This window comes from Sceloporus occidentalis, unplaced genomic scaffold (genome assembly GCF_023333645.1).
Source record: "Sceloporus occidentalis isolate IW3139 unplaced genomic scaffold, rSceOcc1.0.p SCAF_6, whole genome shotgun sequence".
In the NCBI taxonomy this organism is placed as follows: domain Eukaryota; kingdom Metazoa; phylum Chordata; class Lepidosauria; order Squamata; family Phrynosomatidae; genus Sceloporus; species Sceloporus occidentalis.
Window position 1 is genome coordinate 117,869,329 of NW_028316986.1, and position 22,824 is coordinate 117,892,152.

Genomic DNA, 22,824 nt, shown 5'->3' on the forward strand with positions numbered 1-22,824 from the left:
TTTTCATAGGCAAGGAATACTCAAGATGTAGTTTTGTCGGTTCCTTCCTTTGAAATATAGTCTACAGCAATCTTCATCCTAACTAGTAAAATAAAATGCATTCTTTTGGAAGATACCCCAATTTTCTTATGAATTTAACTGCTTATTACAATTTTGACTGCCAATTACAAAAGTGAAATATACGTACACCAGCTGAAACCTAATAAAAAGCATTATTCTTCTGAGTTTTATTTCAGAATTAATGACTTAATTTCATTCTATCCCCCCCGCCTCAAATATCAGATGATGTTTGAAGTTACTACTGAAAACCAAATCCTAAAATCAGAAAACTACAGCTTTGCTTATAATTAAAATATTTGATTCAATAATTAACTAAACATAGACAGTACATATATACAAAAAGAAAAAGAAAGAAACCATCTTCTTTTTGAAATTGCTACTGAACATCCTTATATAGTCTAAGTATGTACTCACTAATCATTATCTACATTCCATTTATTAACCATCCTACGATGATAGAAACAAAAAACCAGAGTAAAACTTCATTATCTAACTTAAGCCCTATCACACTGGGTCTTATCTGTTTAGCATATTCTATAAATGTTTCCCATGTTTTCATATGTACCTGTACTGGTTTTCCCCTCATTAAATTAGCTTTGATTATAGCTGCCAGTCTGAGCCAATGCAAATGTGGCTTTTCCAGAGGCTCTCATTAAAGTGACAGCTGAATCAAACATACAGATTACATTTTCTTCTATTTTCCCTAGGGGGAAACCAGTGCTTCACCTTGTGTGTATATGTGCCTTCATGCTGCCTTGTGACTTCTAGGGAGTCCATTGATTTCATAGGGTTTTCTTAGGCGAAGAATACTCAGAGGTGGTTTTGCCACTTACTTACTCTGAAATATAGCCTATAGCACCTGGTATTTCATGGTGGTCGCCATCCAAGTGGTAACCAGGACTGATCCTACTTAGATTTGCAAGATCGAAAAGGATATCGTGCCTTTAGGATATTTAGGCCCTTTTTATTGTGGTGCCATGGCTTTAAGTGGTTACCTTAAGGCAACCCTAACATGGGGGTTTCTTGGCAAAAGTTGTTCAGAGGAGGTTTGGGCTTTAACTTGAGTACTAGCTTGGTTCAGTGTTTCTAAGCAACATTCATTTTCACCCCCCCCCCCCCATTCCTCACACATATACAGGCACATACACATACATATACACCACTGTGGATTGATAAAGGATTCTGTGACATAAAAATTAGATTATAAATATGAATTCAGACAAGTTTAAGTCTGCTGTTTCTGACTGTCTTAAAATGTTTAATTCTTAAATAACAGATTAGTTTCTCCACATGTTGGTCTTGAATCACAGAAAACCATTTGAAAAGCCAACTAGAAGATTAAGTGGAATGGAGTTACTTGGCTGTTCTGTGGGCCATGCATCTATTCAGTAGCATCACTAGAGTGTGCAGGGAGTGTGGACCACACCAGGTAAAACCCAAAGGGGGAGTGATGCCACTGATCCTCAAACATTTGCATTTTCGCAGAAACAGGCTGTGCCGTTCACCTGAATCTTTTTAAATTGCTGAAGAGATGGTATGAGTGGGGTGGTATGAGTGGGGCAAAGTGGGAGGAGGAAGGAGAGGGTGCCAGTTTTTTAAAATAAATTTTTAAATTTTAATTGTGCAGCAATTAATAGTCTTACAGCATTCATCTTTCTTCCTATCTTTCCTATCCTTTGCTATTCCCAAGCAATCTTTTTTTAACCCCCCCCCCCCCAATTTTATTTATTTACTTAGTTAAGGCTTCTACAGATGGGCGGCTGAACACCACCCCTTTTTGCCCTGTATGGAGGCCGCAGCAACCACATGTCGCAACCTGCAGAGGGAGCAAAAAGAAGCCCAAAAAGGGGTCCGTGCAGCACCGTTTGGGTGCTACACCCAGCATGCATCATCATTGTGCATGCTGTGTGTATGAGCGCATGTCAAGATGGTGCCCGGGCAGCATGGTGAGGGCTCGGAGCCCTCACTGCATGTACCATCTGGCACAAAGTGCCAGTCTGTACAGTCCCTTAGTTAGTTAAGGGGTTTATATCCCACCTTTCTCTCCAAACAGAATTCATTTTCTCCCCACATGGGATTCATTCAACTTAAACTGCATTACTGCAACTGCAGAACTGTGTGAAAAACTATGTTAAAAAATAAGACGAAAGTTATGCTGGGCAAGGTATAGGGGAGGGAGATGGGATTAGGGGAAGTGCAGAAGAGAGTGCAATGGCGGTAGCAGCTTCAATCACGCTATTGCAAAGACTTGTGGTAAAGACTGCTCACAAAACTGGTATGTTTGTGTTTTCATTTATCTGCGTGATTGCAGTGAGAACAGGGCTTCTCCCAAGCCACATGAAACAGTCTATTTGAAGCCTTGAACGCAGCTCTTTGTTCACTGAACATAAAACATGAGACTACAGTACTTTCCTTTTAGAAATCAGAGGCTTCTATTATCACAGAGTGAGGTCAAAGGGGTGAGGGTGGCAAAATGCCAGCCCTCTTGAATCAAGGAGGTGAAGTTGACAGAAAAGAGGAAGCACATAATCAGCATGATGCTGTCTGCCTGCAGGGCCCAGCAAGAGATTTATATGGTAGCATATGCCAAGAGATCCAGGAGATGTCTTGTTTAGCTGACAGGAACACCTTCAGATAAAGCAAAAGATTTTGGACAGATGGATAGGTGAGCAGGGGATGGGCTTAACAAGCAGAAACAAAAGAGGGATAAAGAAAAATCACTGAGCTAATTTGATGTTTCCCAACAAAATATTTTAAAATAAAGATACTTGTGTTCTTACACAGTTCTTAGTCTAGGTAGCTGCATAGAGACCAAAGTTCCAAAACCTATGGGGAAATTTTTACTTCTCGGCTTTTCATTTCCAAACAGGGATTTCTTCTTTCTTTCTCTGCTAGGTGAACATTTGTCTTTACACATGCTCATCCCCCTTATGCACACAGACTGTGTGAAAACAAGTGGAAATATCTGTTTGTACCTCATTGGCCATGTATGACTAGAGGTACAAAGAATCAGGGTCATCTTACCATTATCTCTGTAAATTCAATCAAAGAATCATTACATATTGCAGCAGATGGAGCTTTTCAGAGGGGATGTAGTTTTTTTTTTATTTTATTATGTTTTAATGGTGTTTTAATGTTTTTAACTTGTGTTTTGAACATCAAATTTAGTTTAAATGTGTTTTAACATTCATATTAAGAAACTTTAAATTGTACTTAGCGTTTTTAGATGCTGATGGGTGAAAGGCAAAATATAAATTGAAGAAATAAATAAAGAAAGAAAGAAGAATCATATGAACAAGAGCGACAGACTACAGACACATTGTTCTCGATATAATTTTGATGGTCCTTTCAGCTACAGAACATTGTAAGACTCACCACTTCTGTTTGTCTCTTTCTAGCTACCTTCCCAAAGCATGTACTTCTCACCTCCGCCCCCCCCCACCCCAACACACACTTGAATTCTTTCTTTAAGAAAGAAAGAAAAAGATGCAAATCATTAAACAGTAATGGAAAACATTTTCTGCTTGTACAAATAGCCTGGTTAATAATGGATTACTAAGAACTGTCAGGGTTTCTCAATATTACCAGAAAGCTTCTTGAGCTTCTTCCAAACACTTCATCTGGAGCTATCTGGCAGGAACTGAACTGAGGGTGTGCAAAACTAATGGCAGGTATGCAAAACCTGATCCCACAAGCAGATATTAACTACTTGTGAGCCCTGCATAACGTGAGAACCCACCCAGAGGTGTAAATCACTGCCAGCAACTTAAGCTCATGGTAGTCAATTCATATATCTAGATAATTATGCACATGTTTAAGTATGTTGGCAGGGTTGAGGAACTGTTCTTCTCCAGGTGTTGTTAGATTATAACTCCTATCAACCCTGGCCAGTATATACAATGCCAAAGGATTCTGCAAAGTATAGAACATCTGGAGATCCACAGTTTCTCACCTGTGCTGTACAGACATGTATGAATAGCAAACGAGTAGAAGCCCACAAGGTCTATCTTGTATGAACTGGTTCTTAGAAGTGAACTACATGTTACATGCATCTTGGTAAATGTACTTTTAAAAATACAGCACCCAGAATTTCCCAGGAAGTAAGATTACTGATTCTATCCAAGTTCTCCTTACCATACCATAACAGAATTGCTAACAAGTGAAGGCCCACTGAAAACCATAAACTAGTGGTACCATCTCACTACTGGCATAGAAATGACTTATGAGACAGTACATATTTACCAGTCATGTGTATACATTAGGAAGTAGTGCATATTTTCAAGTACTACATGTTGGCATAAGACATGGAATAGTCACCTTGTGGAGACTTCACATGACAAATGTAACATGTAGACTGATCCTAAGTCAGGAACAGTTCCAGCAGCAATGGAGTTGAACACAAGTTTAGGTATATGTTTGAACTTGTAGGCATTTTTTAAAATGAAATATTTACCAGGGTATGCATACTTGAATTATCTTTTTATCTGAACATTCGTACCAAATTTCAACCTGGCTATATTTATTGGCCTCCAGTCAAGGAAGAGAAAGACAGACAATTTTCTTCAGTGCTGGCAAGCTGAGACAACTCCATCATTAGCCACATGATTTACTTTACTTTTCTGCTTCAGTAAATAGTTCCAAAAATGTTCTTTTGTTCCTATCAGTCTACCTTTTCCATATATTATTGTTGTGTGTTTTCAAATCATTTCTGACCTATGGCAACCCTAAGATGACTCCATCATTGGGTTTTCTGGGTCTGAGAGTGTATCTCTCAACCAAAGTCACCCAGTGGGTTTTCATGGCCAAGCAGAGAACTGAACCCTGATCTTTAGAGTCGTACGCCAATCCTCAAACCACTACACCACACTGGCTCTCTTTTCCATATATACATTACTAAGTATACTAATTTACATTCTCCACATTCTGAATAAAAATAATGTTAAAATTAAAAATATCGGACTGGGGACAGCAGTTTCCCCTTCCTTCCACTCTGAAGCCCCTAAACTCCCTTAGCCTGTGCTCCAAATTTAGGAACAAAGTAGAAGATGTCTTCAACCATCTTCAGTTATATTTTTCACCTCTGAAGTGGAATCCTGGATGCTTTTCTGTGAGAGAAATGTCACTCTGTGTAATATCGTGTAACTGACCACTCTACAGTCATACATTAAGTTATGCTTCCCTATCGTCACAAAGCAAGCTTCATCTTAACTGTCACTGCTGCTCAGGCCCTTGCCATCTTAAGTAGTAAAAAACATAGAAATGAATGCTTCCAGTCTCCTAGACCTGGCCATACCTAAGAAGAAAAGAGGGCAGAGTAGGGACAGGGGCAGTAAGTCCCATTCACAGAACATTATATCTAAATGAGGTGTGATTTCAGACCAGGAAAGTGTGGTTTAAGCTCTGACTACAAACCAAGGGTTCTTCCACACTATAAATTATAGGTTGCGGCTACAAGAACGAACATCACCACCATACAAAGAAGTGACAAGATCTCGTGCCTTCTGAGTCTTCATGTGCTCTTGGCATTCTTCTAAGAACCTGGTGACCTGCCCCTCACACCTGGGTGGATAACAGCTCCAGCTGAATTGCTCTCAGCTCCACCCACTTTGCGTTCAGCTGTCTCAAGCATTTTTGGAGTCAGATGCACTCTATGAACTCAAGATTCTGCACTTGCTACACAGTGGAAGAGTCCATTGAAGTTCATTATTTAGCAATCCCTGAAGAGGTAGAATCCTCCCTGAGGGAAATGATTTGGAGTAGCAGACATAGCAGAAATAGTAAGCCAGCGGTGCTTCCCAAGTGGAAACAGGAGGATGGGAATATCAGTGGCTTCTAGTTATCATCAGGGATAAGAGATCAGAATACTCCCAAGAGAGTATTGTCCAAGAATATTTTCAGAACAGTCTCCCCAAAATTATTCCCTGCATATTGAAACCATACTTGGGTTCTTTATAGAATATTCCAAAAATGTCACAGAACTGTAATATACATTCTTCTGCTCCACTGATCATATCCTGCATCCCCCATCCTATTGCAACTACTCTTCACCATCTTACCACTCCTGCTGCTTCTGCCTCCATCCATCCTCATCTCTGCCATGGCTGCAGTCATTCCCCTCCCTGCCACTGTTGCTTTCTTCCATCTTTCCCTCCATGCTCCTTCTCTCCCACCTCTCTGAAGGTGGGTGGCTGACACAGAATAGGGATCCTGTTGATGTATCACCCACTTTGCTGCTTAACAAACTTCTTTCCTAAGCTGGTTCATCTGGTCTTGTCAATTATGCTGAAGGCCTCCCGGGCTGACTGTGCGGTGGGACTTCAACATCCATGCTGAGGTTGATCTTTACGAATGCATGTGCACAGTTAAAAGTGCTGTGCTAGCTGTGATGGTTCCTGAACACTTCAAATCTTCAGTGATGCACATCTTGGGTCTCCTCTTGGGGAAAAAGCAGAATATGAAACAAACAAATAAAAATTAGCTGCCTCCACCAAAGATAGCTCTCTATAGAGTCAGCTGTTGCCTGCCTGTGAGTCTTCACTGAGTCAGGGCAGGGACGAGTTGAGAAACTGATGCAGAAACTGCTGATATATCTTGGATACAGTTCCAAAAATTACACAAAGTGATCAATCCTCTTGTTAAATGGATTACACTGCTTGAATTTGATCAGCCAAAAATAAGCAAAGTTCTTGAATGTATCACAAATTTAAGCTATCATTCTGAGCGGCTACATCTTGACAATTCCCTCTCCAAACAAGATGAACAGGAGGTGATGATGAAAATTGATCAAACAAGAAATTTTCATTTTCATTTTAACATTTAAGCATGAATGATTTTTAAAAAAAGTTGTATTGAAGAAACATATTAATAAATAATATGGTTTAAATATATTTTTAATATAAAAACAAATGGATTGTTTAAAATATATTTAACAAATATTAAAGAAAAATTATCACAAATTCTTGGTTTGGATGATATATCTCCAAATGTTTATTCTTGAAAATGTTACAACACTAGTTATGATGTTTTTAAGTTGTCTCTAGCACCTCCAGTTGTTAGAAAATATCAGGAACCATGTGCATCTTGCACTTCTTCAACTATCCCAATTTGGAAGAGAGACAATGTGGCATAATGCTTTGAGCTTTGGACCCAACTATGGGGAGACCATGGTTTGATTCCCGGTTCAGCCAGGAAACTCACTGGGTGACCTTGGTCAAGTCATATACTCTCAGCCTCAGGGAAGACAATGGCAAGCCTCCTCTGAAGAAATCATGGCAAGAAAACCCCATGATTGCTTTGGCTTAGGGTCATTGTAAGTTGTAAATGACTTGAAAGCACAGAACAGAGACAGAGTCCTAAGTAGTTCTCTGTCATCCCACTTTTTCATAAAACTTTAAAACATATCAGTTTCTCTCTCCTCCTCTGACTTCAGCTTACTTGAACCACTTCAAACTGAGTTCAAAGTGCAAAAGTAGTTTGCAATTAATTAATTCAGAATGGAAAGAGAGAAGAGGTGGAGGCAGAATCCTGCCCTTCCCTGTACTCAGGCAGAAGCAAACTGGAGCAGCCTCTCCTAGCTCATGTGTTCTTCCTCATTAATAACAAATAAACTTTGCTGCACATGTCCCATTCTTCTTCTGTGAAATGTTGGGAGGGTATGATTTTGTTCATGGGCTATCCAGAAGCTTATGTTTGCCACTGTCTAAACAGAATTCTGGATTACATAGGCCTTTGTTCTGATGTAGCAAGAATCTTGTTATGTAGATCTCTCTGCCTCCCTCAAACTACTTATATATTGGGAAAAGAGAAAGAAGCAAGGTTGCCAAGAAGTCTAAAGGTCCACTATAACTTAAAATACCCTAATAAAATTAATACTGTACTTTAAAATCTATTGGGTAGGCCTGCCAGAAGAGATAGATCTTTAATACCCTTTTAAATTCCGACAGCATATTTAGCTGTCAATTCTCTTCAAGCAGGTCATTCCACTGTCTAGGGACAGCTGCTGAAAATCCCTCTGAGGCTGCACCCATATTGCAGAAATAATCCAGTTTGACACCACTCTAACTGCCATGGCTGAACGCTATGGAATTCTCAGAGAGAAAGATATATGTCTCAATTCCCAGAATTCCATAGCACTGAGCCATAGCATGTCAACCTGGATTATTTCTGCAGTGTGGATACAGCCTGAGTGACAGTTGCCAGTCTAGTCCAGGCCTGCTGAAGTAAAGTAGATTATATGCATCCTGTAGATAATCTGGACCCAAACCATGTAGGGCTTTAAAGGTAATAATCAACACTTTATACTTTGCCTGGAAACTAACTGGCAGCCAGTGTAGTAATTTTAATATAGTTATTATATGCCCACTCCTAGATGGATCTGAGTTTTGATTTGACCCTATCTCCCAGAATGAATGGGAAAACTGTACAATCCAGGAGGCCATCCCCACTGAAAAGTCAGAGAGAATCTCATCATTCTTGTGATCAAGTTTCTTTAACACAAATTGGCTGCTCACAAGCCTATTACTATAGGCAAGTATTTGTCTTTTTTAAGCACAAAAAGACATGAATATCTCTTAAACGACAATGTCCTTCAAAGTCAGAAAATATATAAAAGAAAACATCCACATGTTTCCTCAGAGCAACTCTGGGGCTTTATAAAACAGAAAGTGCTTTGAAAGGGTAACTCTGCTTACATCTTGGTGATTATTCAGCTAGAACAAAAGCAAATACACAGGCCTGAACAATGAAGCCCTACTAAATCAGCTTTGATTTCAGGTTGTTATTGTTATTTTATATTAATCATGTGGATTACTGCCTACACTTCAGGTTTCACAATATCAGCTGAAGGCCACCTGGGTACGAATAAATAAACAAAAGTATTATTACAAAGTGACTTCCCTTCACCCTTTCCTAACACAAAGAACAACCAAGTTTCAATTTTAACAAAAGCAAACTTTTTATAAAACAACTGTCACTAAGATCTAATCTCATTAACTCCTACCTCCACTGTTGGCTGTTACGCAATTTATTACTATCATCTCTTTAGCTGCAGACACTCCCTTTCCAAACAGATTACAGATGCAAAACTGAAATGCAAGTGCAAACAAAATATATGTTGTTTCTATGGAAAAATCTTGCTTTAAGGCTGTTGAAATCCTGTGATGGCTGAAGATCCAAAGGGAAGTCAAATAACAGCAAAAACAGTATAGGCAACAGAGACACTAAGGGTGTTTTCTCAAAAAATCACTATGCAGGACACCAGTATGCTGAAATGCCAAACAGCAGCGAGCATCAACTGTGCCAGGATCAGGAGAGCATCAACAACCAGTTTCAGAAGCACCACACTCCATAAAGGACTGACTGCCAGTCTTTTTGGCAAGTGCATTACAAATTGGGTCCAGTGTGTGGGGCATCGCTATGCAAGGTCAGTTCTATAAAATATATAGACATTTCCCAGTGACCTGTTATGGGTTTTCCCCACTAGCCCATTAAGCTGGGTAAGAATCAGCAACATAGTGTACCACAATAAAGTGTATGGGATCTCCAGTTTGTAAACAGGAGGGTCACAAACACCTTCCTGTACCACTTGTGGCACACATGCCATAGAGTTCAGAAAAAGCCAAACTCATTTCAACTGAAGCCGAACCAGTGTGATGTAGTGGTTTGAATGTTGTACTACGACTGTGGAGACCAAGGTTTGATTCCCAGCTTGGCAATGGAAACCCACTGGGGGACCTTGGCAAGTCATATGCTCTCAGCTTCAGGGGAAAGCAATGGCAAACCTCCTCTGAATAAATCTTGCCTAGAAAATCCCATGATAGGGTCGCCTTAGGGTTGCCATAAGTTGGAAACAACTTGAAGGCACACAACAACAACATCACTAGATCGGCAGTGCCATTGCTTTGGACAGTTCTGGTAAAATCCCATCTGGAATTTAATTTCTGTTCTGCCCCACTACATTTCTCTACACCCACTGAAAATGTAAGGACTCTTTCATATACCACATAGAAACAAACTGAGGTTTACTAGGCCCAGGCAGGGAACTTTGTCAACCTGTCCTGGATAGGATCACACTTCCCTTAAAGGACGAAGTGCATAGTTTGGGAGTACTCCTAGATCCGTCTCTGCAATTGTCATCTCAAGTAGATGCGACGGCTAGAAGTGCTTGGTATCAACTTCGGTTGATACACCAACTGCACCCTTACCTGGACCAAAGGACCTTGAAGCAGTGGTACTTGCACTGGTAATCTCTCGTTTAGATTTCTGTAATGCGCTCTACATGGGGCTACCTTTGTACCAAGTTTGGAAGTTTCAGTTAGTTGAAAATGCAGCAGCTAGATTGGTCACCAGAGCATCGAGGTTTGACCATATAACACCAATAGTAAAATCTCTGCACTGGCTGCCAATTAGCTTCTGGGCGCAATACAAAATGTTGGTTATTACCTTTAAAGCCCTAAATGGCTTGGGCCCGAGTTACTTGCGGGAACGCCTATCCCTACACAATCCACCCTACACTCTCAGAATATCTGGGAAGAAATCACTAGACTACGTAAATACCAGGCTAGTGACCACTTCCCACAGAGCATTTTCTGCCATGGCCCCCAAGTTGTGGAATGATCTGCTGGAAGAGATCCGTCTTATTACCACCTTGGATGCTTTCAAGAAGGCACTGAAGACAGATCTCTTTTGGCGAGCCTACCCACCAAACCTGCTGTAAAATCCTCACCCGTTAGTATTGTATGTTTTTTATGGAGAGTCGACCAACTGTATTGAATTGATAGTAATGTATATTTTTTATGCTATGTATTTGATATGTTTTTATTGTTGAAATTTGCTGGCTCCTGTAGCCCCACCTCTATCTGCAGGGAGAGGCGGGAAATAGAAATAAATTTTGTTGTTGTTGTTGTTACTACAAGCCACACCTTGGAAAGGGACTACATTCCCCATAATTCCCCCTATCAACACCACCATGGTATCATGGAGATTCTAAAAAGACTAAACTCAAGCAAATACAGTTTTCCAGGCTCTGTCATGTACCCTCTCCAGGATGCTACAGATACCACACTCCTGAATGACTGGTGCATGTGGATGCCAACATATATCTTGCATTCACATTTTATGCGATTTAGATACAAACCTGCTAGATTTTAAGCATACACCTGAAAATGTGAAGTGCCTACTGGTCCAAGAAAATGTTAAATGAAGTGAGGTATAAATTGATGAAAAGGAATCAAGGGAGGAAAAGGAAAATGAGAAGGGAAAGAAGGAAGAATGTTTCCCCCCCTCTGCAATGCACTAGGCTCAACCTAAGACAGCAGGAACCACTTGTTTACAGAATTAAAAGTTAAATGAACAACTGAAAAAGCACCACCAGAGATTTTTAAGCAAACAAACAAACATGCATTTAAAAGAAGAACAGATTATATGAGAGAGACACTGCTTTAGGACCCAGAACGTAAGCAACTGAGGGTTGTTTTGCTCTGGGCACGTGGTATCATCAGTGTGCAACTTGGCTTCTCCCTCCCAGCATTCTTAGCATTTCTTGACCCCCAATGGTGTCTAGAATGTGACAGAAAAGACTCCTATTAAAGACGGGTGACTGCCATCTATTTTCATTCCACTCATGCACCAGCAGCTGTGTGTGTAATGTTGTGTTTAAATTGCTAGCTCTTGGCAGAAAAGAGGAGAAGCAGCACATGAGAAAAGCACACAATTCCCTGCTCCTTGGCTCCAGGGCAATATAAAATATAATTTCTTCCCTTGGGATGGAGGAGTTTTTTTGGTTTGTTCAGTTTTCAAACACGAAAGAAGTGACAAAACAATTTCATTTCTTCTAATGCTTTGGGGGAACTTTACCAAACCAGATCTTCATATGTCTAATTCTCTCTCGCCCAACACTCACACTTTAAAATCTTAATTTGGAAGAACCCTTAGAAGCAAACATTTCACATTAGACATCCCTATGATTTTACCAGCCATTAGAGAAGGAATGAGGAACATATGGCCTTCTAAATATTATTGTACTACAACTCCCATCATGCTGGACAACACTAACAATGAGAAAGGCCAGGTAGTCCAACATCACCAAAAGGGCCATGTATTCCACAGTCCTACTTTAGAGAATCTGTTTTATATCCATAGCCCTGTTCCCAAAATATATATTATCTCCAACTGAAGTAACATTTCCCATGGCCTTTCAAACCACTCTTGGGTATTTGGGGGTTTTCAGGAAGTCACAGAGAACTCCATTTTTATTTTTCTAACCCTACCCTGCACACAGCAATTATTTTTGCCACATTTTGTAAAATGTAATGTGTACTGTTAAAAGAAAACGCCTAAAGCCTCACTCTTCAAGTCTGCACATTTACTGGTGAAAGATATTTGCTTCTTCCCCTTTGGGGAAGAAAAAAGGAGCAGAAATGGAAGAAAATTATTTCCTATCTAAGCGTAACTCCCTGATGAAGGGGGGGGAAAAACAACCATCCCCACCGCCACCACTTTCCTTGACACCACTTCCAGGAACAAATTACATTTTCAGAGCCAGAAGGAGATTTATCAGAGCGAACGGTTTGGGAGTGAGGTTAGTTCTCAGGGAATTTGTAAGGAGTTTTTCCTCCAGTTACCTTGGTGACGGCTACCTTGGCACCCTTGTTGATCAGCTGCACAACATTATCCACTTGCCCTTTGTATGCAGCTATGAGAAGGCGTTCAGAAAGCACGGCGACCACATCCTGCTGGCTCATGAATTAGGAGAGAATGGCTTTCCTCGGGACAAGCAGTGGACAAGCGTCTTCAGTCCAAAACAAAGAGCTTCACATCGGTCCAACTGCAGCGCACAGGGGGACTCCAGTTTGGTGGCAGAAGGTTGGATCCGTTGCTATGCCATCTTCTCCATCTATGGATTGGAGCGGGATGGAAAGGGGAGGGAAGGAAAGAAACAAAACACAGTATCAGTCGCATCTTAGAGACCAAAACAAAAGAGCTCAAAAACATCTTCAGGAAGGAGGGGCAGAAGATACCTGAAAATTACAAAGATTAGAATCACCGAATTTCTATGCATAACAGAAAGGATCTGAATAAGATATACTTTCTCTTATATGCTATCCACCTGTTTTAAGAAGGATAACAACCATAACACAACAGGCAAATGGTACTACATTTCTAACTCCATAGAGCAGCCAATGTGTGAAACACTGAGGGGAAACAGCATGCCGTTCGAAGACCATCCTCTTTCCTTCAGTGGCTCCAGGATGTTCACTTATAAGCTTGCTCTTTCTTCACAGCCTTTCCAGTAATGACAGAAGCACTGCACCTCCTCCCTTATTGTTGGCCCTCCCTCTCCCAGAGTACAGCCTCCAGCATGAGCAGGCATCCATCAATTATCCATGTCTTAATTCCTTCCACCTGTAGCCTCACAAGTGTTCAAGCGTATCATAAAGCTGACTTGGTCTGTGCACTCAACTATCAGATGCCTTAACTGTTAAGACTTTGGTTCCCCTTCCCTCTCTGCAATGAAAAAGCAAACAGTAAAATCACTGAAGAATCTCTAATTTGGAAAAAAAAAAAATCAAATCAATTAATTAGTCCACCTGCTCATATATGTCAACAGAAGTTATCCTTACAGCTGTAAACTGCTTAGAGACTGCTTAGTTCATTACGAAGTGGTATATAAATGAAGCTGCTACTGCTATCCTTAAACCAGGGGGAAGGAGAAGGACATAATCCAGCCTCATCCAGTTGATGAAACAAAAACCTTGGTTGTTTGGGGGCAAGACTCGGGCTCAGATTGTCAATATAGGATGAGGTAGCAAAATGGACTGTATCATTTCATCATTCTACTATTTCTCTTTCCAGTCTTCCTCTATAGGTCTTTTGTGCAAGGGCCGCTGTTCTACAAAGGATGGCTGAAAAGAGAAAAAACATAATTGGAATATATCCACAGATTCCAGTCTATCAGCAACAGGTTGAACAGAGACAATGGTTTCCTGGCACACTACATACATTCTAACACTACCTAATTCCCACCTGCCTTGGTCCTCATGAGGGTGTCCTTGACCAGTTCATCACATCCCCTCTCTGGTTCCCACACTACATTCCAAAACTCATTCATATGCTATTCGGTGCCACGCAGCAAGGACGCCCTCATTACATGCGAGGGGTGTCTAGAAGCACCGCCCCTCGCATGTGATGAGGGTGTCCTTTTCAGCCCATCTGTACCAGGACACAGTCCTTGAATTTTAATTACATGTACGCTGTGCAGAGATTTATCTGCATCTTTAGATTTGAATCTGAACCAAAGTACAGTACAAATAAATGACACCTATGTAGTAAAAAAAACCCACCTTATTTGTTTACCATATATTTTACAATAATTCCATCTGCCCATAAAAGACACAAGTTTTACGTGTCTCCTTTGCATGAAAGTGATATTTTGTATTGTGGATTGACTGTAGTCATTATAGCTTTATAACTGACTCCTTTAAAAAATCTTCAATTACAGTTTTTCTCAGTATTTGGGAAAGCACAAGAGGAATTCTTTAATCCATGTATTCTGTTTGCATACTATTTTGATGATAACTTATAATCACTAAAGGTGGAAAAGTACTTTGCTTTCGCAGACTCATTCAACTGAAAAACATTATCATTAGTATTGACAAATATAAACTGACTAGTAATGAGAAAACAATAATTGTAGCTACAGATTGCTTGGTTTGTTTTCCAAATCGGTGCTCACTGGACTATATATTTAATACCTAGTTATCTTATCTTTAAATCTATCTGAATTTGTGCCATGTATGGGCTCTGATGCCAGACACCACCCTGGGCTTCATAAAGCCCTTATCTGAAAACAAAACATTTGTATGACTCTGGAAACCATAGTCTGTCACAAAAAGGAAGAACCCAGCCAATCTACCTTTAAAAAAGGTATTCTGAAACTAGAATTTGTGTAACTTGAAAAGCAGAGTTGTGTGATTTTAAGACTTAAAATGTCTTTATGAAACCACGCCTGGTTGGGCACCTGTATATGTAAACTTTAACCATACATTCAAAAAAATCCAGAACTGTCCACAGACAGACCAAGTTGTATGGCGACTGGACACTTAAAACTACACATTTAACACAGCCTTTCAGTCCTCTAATCCAACCAGATGAATGCTTCAAACTGTTATATGTAATGTTCTCTTTTCCCCCTCCTTTCCCACCCTTGATTACTGCATCAGTATTGTTTTTCCTCTTAGGCATCATTAGTCTTTTCAGTTTATCATCCTTGTCACTATCCAGTGATTTACAGATATTGTCTTCTAGCCTCATCTGTTAACTTGAACTTTTTGCTGCTGCTGTAGCTCCAATTTATGGTGACCTCACCCTAAGTTTTCTTGGCAAGATTTATTCACAGGTGGTGTGCCACTATTTCCACCTAAGGATGAGAGGATTTTATAGTATATATTTATGTATAAGTCTAGAAATTTTAGTCAAAAAATTGACTCCAAAAACCTAGGTCGACTTATTCACAGGTCAGTGTAAATACAATACTTTAACTCTTATTAAAAAGGGAACCTTCCCCTGGTGAAAAGAAAGAGTGCAATATGTCCTGGAAGCACTGACCTCCCTTTACTCTCTCTTCCATCCAGACTTTAGTTTAAACCAAGATAGTCGTGCCTGCCAGAATTTTGTAGGTTCTTTAGCATTGTTTTCCTTTGTATCATCATTTAGATCCTTTGCTGCATGCCCCTAAATTTAACCCTCGACTTATCCAAGGGTCATATCAAAATCCATAATTTTGCCCCCCAAACCTGCCCTTGACTTATACATGAGGTCGACTTATAGTCGAGTATATATGGTACTTGTCTAAGCTCACCTGATGTGTTTTCCTGGGTGAGCAGAGATGTGAATCCTGGTCCAGCATTCAAATCACTACATCACCTGAGCTCTCCTCATTCTCTTCAGTTTATCATTCCACTCTGCAATTATTTACATTTATTATTTTCTGGCCTCTTCTGTTGACTAGAATCTTTATCATTCTTAATATTCTCGTTTGTTGTGGATCACATCAACTCAAGCAATGTGTTTCATCTAAATATTAGCTGAGGCCTCTCTAATATTTATATGGGCACCAACCCAGCATTCCTGCAACAAGTAAGAGAAAGGAAGTCCCCCCTCCGTTTTTATTTAATCTCTTTGATATAAAAACAGGATTTTTGAGCCAGGCTTCCCTATCTTCTGCTCAAGAATCATCAGTTCTACACACGTACAACCTAATCAGCTGCAAAAACAGAAGCACTTTTCCTGAACAGCCACAGCAAAGAAAGAAAAGATAGGATTATACAGTCTCATCCTTTGGCTGTGTTCCTGTGGAACATGCAGGCGTAGCTGAGTTGGCCATTTAACAAATCCAAACAAAAATCCACCAGTGATACCTTTATTGGCCAACCAAAATGCACAATATACTTGTTGGTGTGGAACACCAAGTCAAGATTCAGGCAAATCCTGACATTTTGTGAATGAGAGGTATGCTCGTGCCCTTAGCCCATTCACTCCTATTTGACACTTCTTCTTAATGCAAGCCACTAAACAAATCAGAAATAATGCATTTACCATGTTATCCTGGCTAGCTCTTCTTTTTCCATCCAGATTCATACATCAATGGTAGGTCATGGCTTATGAATGCTGGCTTATAAAGAAAGCAACTGATCAGAATACCAGGTTTGCATGATGTGCTTGAGCAGGAATAAACAACTTTGGCAGATGTGAGTGGAGCATATTCTTCAACTGGGTGCCTCTGGATGACTCCTAGCAATATCCCTCCCCCTCACAAAAAAAACTAGTCATACACTATATTACAACAATATCCCAACAGAATGAAAACAGGACTCCATAACAGACTAAATAAACCATAATAATATGTAAATAACCACACTGTAGTGATACTAGCAAACAAAGAATAATGTCATTAGAAAAACTATTTATGTAAAAGCCAAGGAGAAGTAAACGGACTGCACATACAGTAACCCACATGCTAGGGTTAGAAAGGGGCGTCCTTTCCGGACGCCCCCAACCCTAGGACGTGCAGAGCGTGCACAAAATGGCAGCAGCTGTTCCACACGGCCACCGCCATGACTACGTCACGACCGCGCCACCTCTAAATGGGCGGCGCGGTTGTGACGTAGTGGGGCCGCGTGAGAGCGCCTAGTGCGCCCTTTCCACAGCCCTGGACGGAGATCCGTTTCGGAGCTCCTTCCAGGTTTGCGTCACTGGTTGCAGCCTTTAGATGGCTGCGCCCAGCGACGCAGAGGAGAAAGGGGCCAAGCAGCCCCTTTCTCCTCCTCCCCGCCGCCGTGAGGTGTCCTTGGGGCTTGAAGCCCCAAGGACACCCCTTTCCAGGCCGTGGGGAAGCGGCCTTTTGCCGCTTCCCCGCGGCCTGGAAAGCAGAGGATCGGGGCCTCAGCGGCTGCCGCTCTGGCCACTGAGGCCTCAATCCGGCAGGGAAAGGGGCGGGTGCAGGCTGCCGCTTTTCGGCGGTCTGTAACGCGCCACAGTTTCTAGCCTATAGCATGCTAAGAAGCAGAGCCTGCTCTTCAAAGGAAATACAAGAAAGTAGAAGGACCAAGGCGTGTATAAACCATCTTTATTAGATTTTGATCCTTGCTTTTATCTCATGTTGGGATCCTTTATCTCATGTTGGGATATTCCCATCTCCATCTTGAGGTGACTGCTTTAACAATGAAGCATCATGAAGCCTCTCTTAGTCATGCTCAGTTCTCTGATGAACACTTTGAAAATGCTAATTTTGGCTACAAAAATAGAAACAGGTGTTTAGCACTGCACTAAAGCAGGAACCAAGGTCTGCTGTTGTTTTTTCCTGTATGAATGGGTGAAAGAATTCTCTCAAATTGTATCTTCTGGAGATTAAAAATTAAAGTGCATCTTCATGTGGAACAGCATGTTACTATATCAAAGGTAAGGCCATCCCACTCAGGCATATTTCTGTTCTTAGCGCACAGCTTGACAAAGCTTAGGTTAGAAACAGTTGGGAAGAGAGCTGAAAAAGCATCTACAGGAAAGAATCTGTGGTCAGGAAGAATGGTTACGCACCTCCATCTGGCAGCTAATTCTCCCCTAAAATTCTCTCTCTGCACTGCAAGACAAGTACAAGATTGAGTGCCTTTTGTCTGATACGTAAAAGTTCTATATTGATACATTATCTCTTTCTTGAATTTCTATCCTGCCTTTCCACAAATGACATCTAAGCATAGCACATTGGCTCCTTCTGCTTTATCCTCACAACAATCCTGCGAGGTAGGTCAGGTTGAGAACAGCAATTGATCTAAGATCACCCTGGGGACAGGTACATGGCTCTCCCAAGAACCAGACAAAACTCTTCATTAACCACTGAACCTTACTGGCTTCCTTAATTAGTATATACCTTATAATTGCTATCTGTTGATGGAACTCTATATGTGGATGGGTGTTACTCATCCCCACATGGCATAAAACTTATTGCTTTCCCTGTAGTTTGCATCCATTGCTCCATGTCCTATTCTATGGAGCATCAGAAAACAAGTTGCTCCATCCACAACATGACACCCCTTCAAATATTTGAACAGGGCTATCTTACCTTAACTTTCTGTTCTCCAGGCTAAACATACCCAGCTCCCTAAGTCGCTCCTCATTTATATCCTGCCTTTCTCCCACAACAGGAGAAAACTTGGAAAATTCCTTTCAAAATGCCCTTGTTAGAAAATGTTAATTGTTAAACTAATAAAGTGGCTTTGTTCCCACTAATTGAGCTACTTTGGAGATGTAACTTGTTAGAAAAAATACTGTTAAAATGCTGTTAACTCATTACTTCTCAAATGCATTTATTTTTGTTTAATGTTATCCTTCCATTTGCAATTATTTCCTAGGAAGATCAAAATGAAATAACAATCATTGATGACTTGGGAGTGCATGGAATCTTACTTTATTTGTGCTGTTGTTGTCTTTACTATGTTGTTATGTGCCTTGGAGTCAATTGCAACCTATGGCAACTCTCTCCTAGGGTTTTCTGGCAAGATTTATTCCATCCTCTGAGTCTGAGAGAGTGTGACTTGCTCAAAGCCACCCAGAGGGTTTCCAAGGTTGAGCAGGCATTTGAACTATAATCTCCCAGAGTCCTAGTCCAACATCCAGACCACAACAACATGCTGGTTTTGTTTTTAATACAGTTATTTTTAATGTGTACGAACACCAGATGGAATCAAGCCATTGCAAAACAAAAGCTGCCATCACCCAAAAGAGGAACAAAGTTTACTAGGAAATATGACAACAGAGTGGACAACAAGCTCACATCTTAAGATCAGTCACTTATAAGAACATGATATGAGAGCAAGCAAAAAGAAAACCTGAACTGACAAAATGAATTAGTTAGTATTTCAGACCCAGAGCAGTGAGGCAATGATGTAATCAGCTTCCAGATAATGAAATCCAAGAATATCCCTGAATGACTCATTCACTGCTGCATTTACTGTTGAACCATTTTTAAAAACTGCATCTCAAAGCAACAAGGCTGATCAGTTTCTCCAAAGTAAGATTAAGCACTGCCAAGGTTTAAGTGCTTTTCAACATTGAACGTATCCGGTGGGTCATTTCTGAGTTCAGCTTTATGTCATCAGAGATTATAGACCGAAAGCACTTGGGACTTGTGAAAGCAAAGCTAACACACTGAATATGGGATAACATTCCCACTAAAACAAAATGAAGATATACAAACACACAAGAGATGGGCACAAGGTAGAGCATGTGCAACCATGTTCCTCTAGGTCTTTACTTGTCTCAGGGACAGCCTAGACATGACACACATTGGGATCACTGCAGCTGGTGTCACCTGGTGCAGGTACCCAGAAAGAGCTGAGGGGGCAACGGACTGGCCCACCTCCTCCCTCCCACTGCCTTGCTCACCTGCTCCCTGGCTGGCCAGTCACCACCCAGCCAGACCACTGCTGCAGAGTGGTGCTGTTGTGTCTGGATGGCCCATTCAGGGTCTGGCGCAGCTGCTGGGCGAGTGAGAAAGGGAAGTGATGCCATTTCTTGATCGTTTAGAAGCCACACCAGTCCTACTGGATGTACTGCTCCATGGGGTGTATTGCCCATCCCCACTCTGGGGTGTCACTTCGTGCAGTCCACACATCCCACAAACCCATAGTGACTGCCCAGATGGTACAAGAGATCTCATGACCTCTTTTTTGTTGCCTACCAGCAGCAGTGGAGAGCTTCCAAAACAAATCAGGACCATGAGAGGTTATGGCAACTGCTCCTTTCCATTAGCTATAGAGGGTAGAAAAGATTAAATACAGTATGTATTGTTTCTGTTCCCTCTCTTTCCATGTAACTAATATGAATTTCAAGGGAGAGGGAACTTTAAAATGAACACAAAAAAAAAAATAATGTTGTGGAGGAGAGGACCCACTCCTATGATCTCAGTCCAAATATCAGGGGACACTACTGAAATGCACTGATATATTTTTTAAAAAAAATCAGTTGGCGATCTCGTCACATTATATTGTCTGTTTCTCCTAGCTTTCATTACTATACTGTAATGTATCCCAACAATATTGGGAAAATGCATTTTGCCACCTGCTTTGAGTTCTGTTGTTGTTCTTTCCCTACTAATTTTCCTCTGGGTTTGCATAACTATTCAACCCAGTGAATTATTTTCTTTCTTTTTGGAAAATGATATTATAATATTATGACAAACAATAAAGTGAAAGATGCCAAAGGTGCAGGGACAGAAAGACTTTAAACAAGAAGACAGTGTCCTTCTATAAGAAAAGTTGGTAAATTTTACCTCTCTCACGCACACTTACTACAACCAAGGTTTATGAGTGTCTTGTTCACAATTCAAACAAATGGCACCAGCGAGGGGGGTGTTGAGGGCTGTTTGTGCTTTTGTTGTTGTTTGCTAGTTTTGTACTCCCAACCGGTGCTCAACCAGAGCATAGAACTACAGCTTCCAGAATGTCCACTGTTGTGGCCACAAAAGAAGTAATGTTTCCTCTCTCTGACTCAATGTCACCATTTCCTGAGACAAACTTTTTTTTACTTCAGCTCCAATATAAATTCTGATAGCAGAAAGGTTACTAGTATAATCCAGATTGAGTATCCCTTATCCAAAATGCTTAGAAGCGTTTTCGATTTTGGAATACTTGTATTTGCCTAAATGTACATAATGTGATATCTTGGAAATGGGACCCAAGTCTAAACACAGAATTCATTTATGTTTCATATACACTTTTACAAGCATATCCTGAAGGCAATGTTATATAATATTTTAAATAATTTTGTGCATGGAATAAAGTTTACATTAAAGTTTAAAGATGGTTACATTGAACCATCAGAGAACAAAAGTGTCACTATACCATGAAAAAAAAGTGGGGTTTTGGAGCATTTTGGATTTCAGAATTCTGGATAAGGGAGACTCAACCTGTAGTAGACAGACAAGGAAGAGATAACAGTAACAGGCGGGTTGGAGTGCGTGAAGCCCTGGTGAAAGGATGCATAGGACTAATGGAGGCATAGAAGTCTGATGCTGGACAGAAGTCTGAGTAAAAAGGAAAGCAATGCAGGAACTTGAGTCAGGCATAAAAACTTTAACTGAACATCAGGAGGTACCAGAATAGTATGGCCAAATATGGTCCTCCAGATGTTTCCATTATTATTATTATTATTATTATTATTATTATTATTATTTCAGCTACCATCAGCCTTAGATAGCATAGATAATGGTGAAGGTTACGGCACCTGCAGTACATAATGATCTAAAGGGTCACACCTTGCCCACATCTGCCCAAGAAACACAAAATGCTGATGGACATTATCTGCATTTCAAGAATGTAACTCTTGAAATACCATGGGTGAGATGTCAAGGGAGCAGAGAACTTTTTTCAAAACCAGAATATGATATGGGGTTGTAGCAAAGCAAGCAGTATTAAGCATGTGTGTCAGTACTTTGGATCTCATACTTCTGGTTAATTGTGAAGTCATTCAGTTCAGCTCTTTCACAGCTCCTAGTCTGGTACAATAAGAACTCAGCAGAAAAGGGATAAAGTTGGTAATCACTATCTAAGCTCAGTGATTCTCAGTGTTTTAGACTTCAGTTCCCAGAAGCCTCAGCCATCTTGGCCAATGCTCTGGGATTCTGGGAGCTGAAGTTCTAAACATCTGGAAGGCCAGAGTTTGGGAATCATTGGTCTAGCTCAAGCTTAAGATCAAGGTGCTGCAAGCATCTTCCTTCACATTAATAAGTCTAGCAAACTGTATGCATAGTACAAGTAGAGATTTTACACACACATGTGCACACACATAAAATGACTGAAATCTTCTTTAAAAACTTCAAGATTACCTAACTTAATGAGTATGCTTTTAACATTTTGCAAAAATCACTTATTACAGATGAAAATAAGCAGCGCTGCCAACAAAAAAAAATATAAATACACTTAATAGCTTTCTATTTGTGGCCTAATTTTTCAGTTTCCTTGCCAGCCTGAAAAGGTTTTCATTTGAAGAAGGACATCCAATTTCAACAGGAAGACGTGCCATACAGTATCAGTCGACTAACGTCTTAATTACATTCTGTTCCTTTAAAAATAGAAACACCAGCATCACCAAACTGTTCATTTAATCTTCAAGGCAGTTTTTAAATTATTCATTATTTCCAAAGCAATTAGTGAAAATGTTTTTTAGAGGCACATTTTACTGGACAAAAAGGCAAATGACATTTTATAGACCAGG

General features: G+C 40.5%; 1 protein-coding gene across 6 annotated transcripts in view; it reads right to left on the bottom strand.

The window, feature by feature from the left end:
• LOC149311298 (ankyrin repeat domain-containing protein 6-like) overlaps positions 1-22,824 on the bottom strand; it is a 105,239-nt gene that overhangs the window by 34,885 nt on the left and 47,530 nt on the right. For 2 of the 6 annotated variants that reach the window (XM_089530736.1, XM_089530732.1), the window contains exons 1-2: positions 13,077-13,382; positions 12,681-12,952 (exon numbers count right to left, since the gene is read on the bottom strand). In XM_089530736.1, the coding sequence (XP_089386862.1) occupies positions 12,681-12,800 (120 nt within the window). In that variant the 5' untranslated portion in view covers positions 12,801-12,952; positions 13,077-13,382. Of the gene's footprint in view, positions 1-12,680; positions 12,953-13,076; positions 13,383-22,824 lie in introns of those variants that run through there. The other 4 variants (XM_089530739.1, XM_089530738.1, XM_089530735.1 and 1 more) reach the window with 3 other exon arrangements.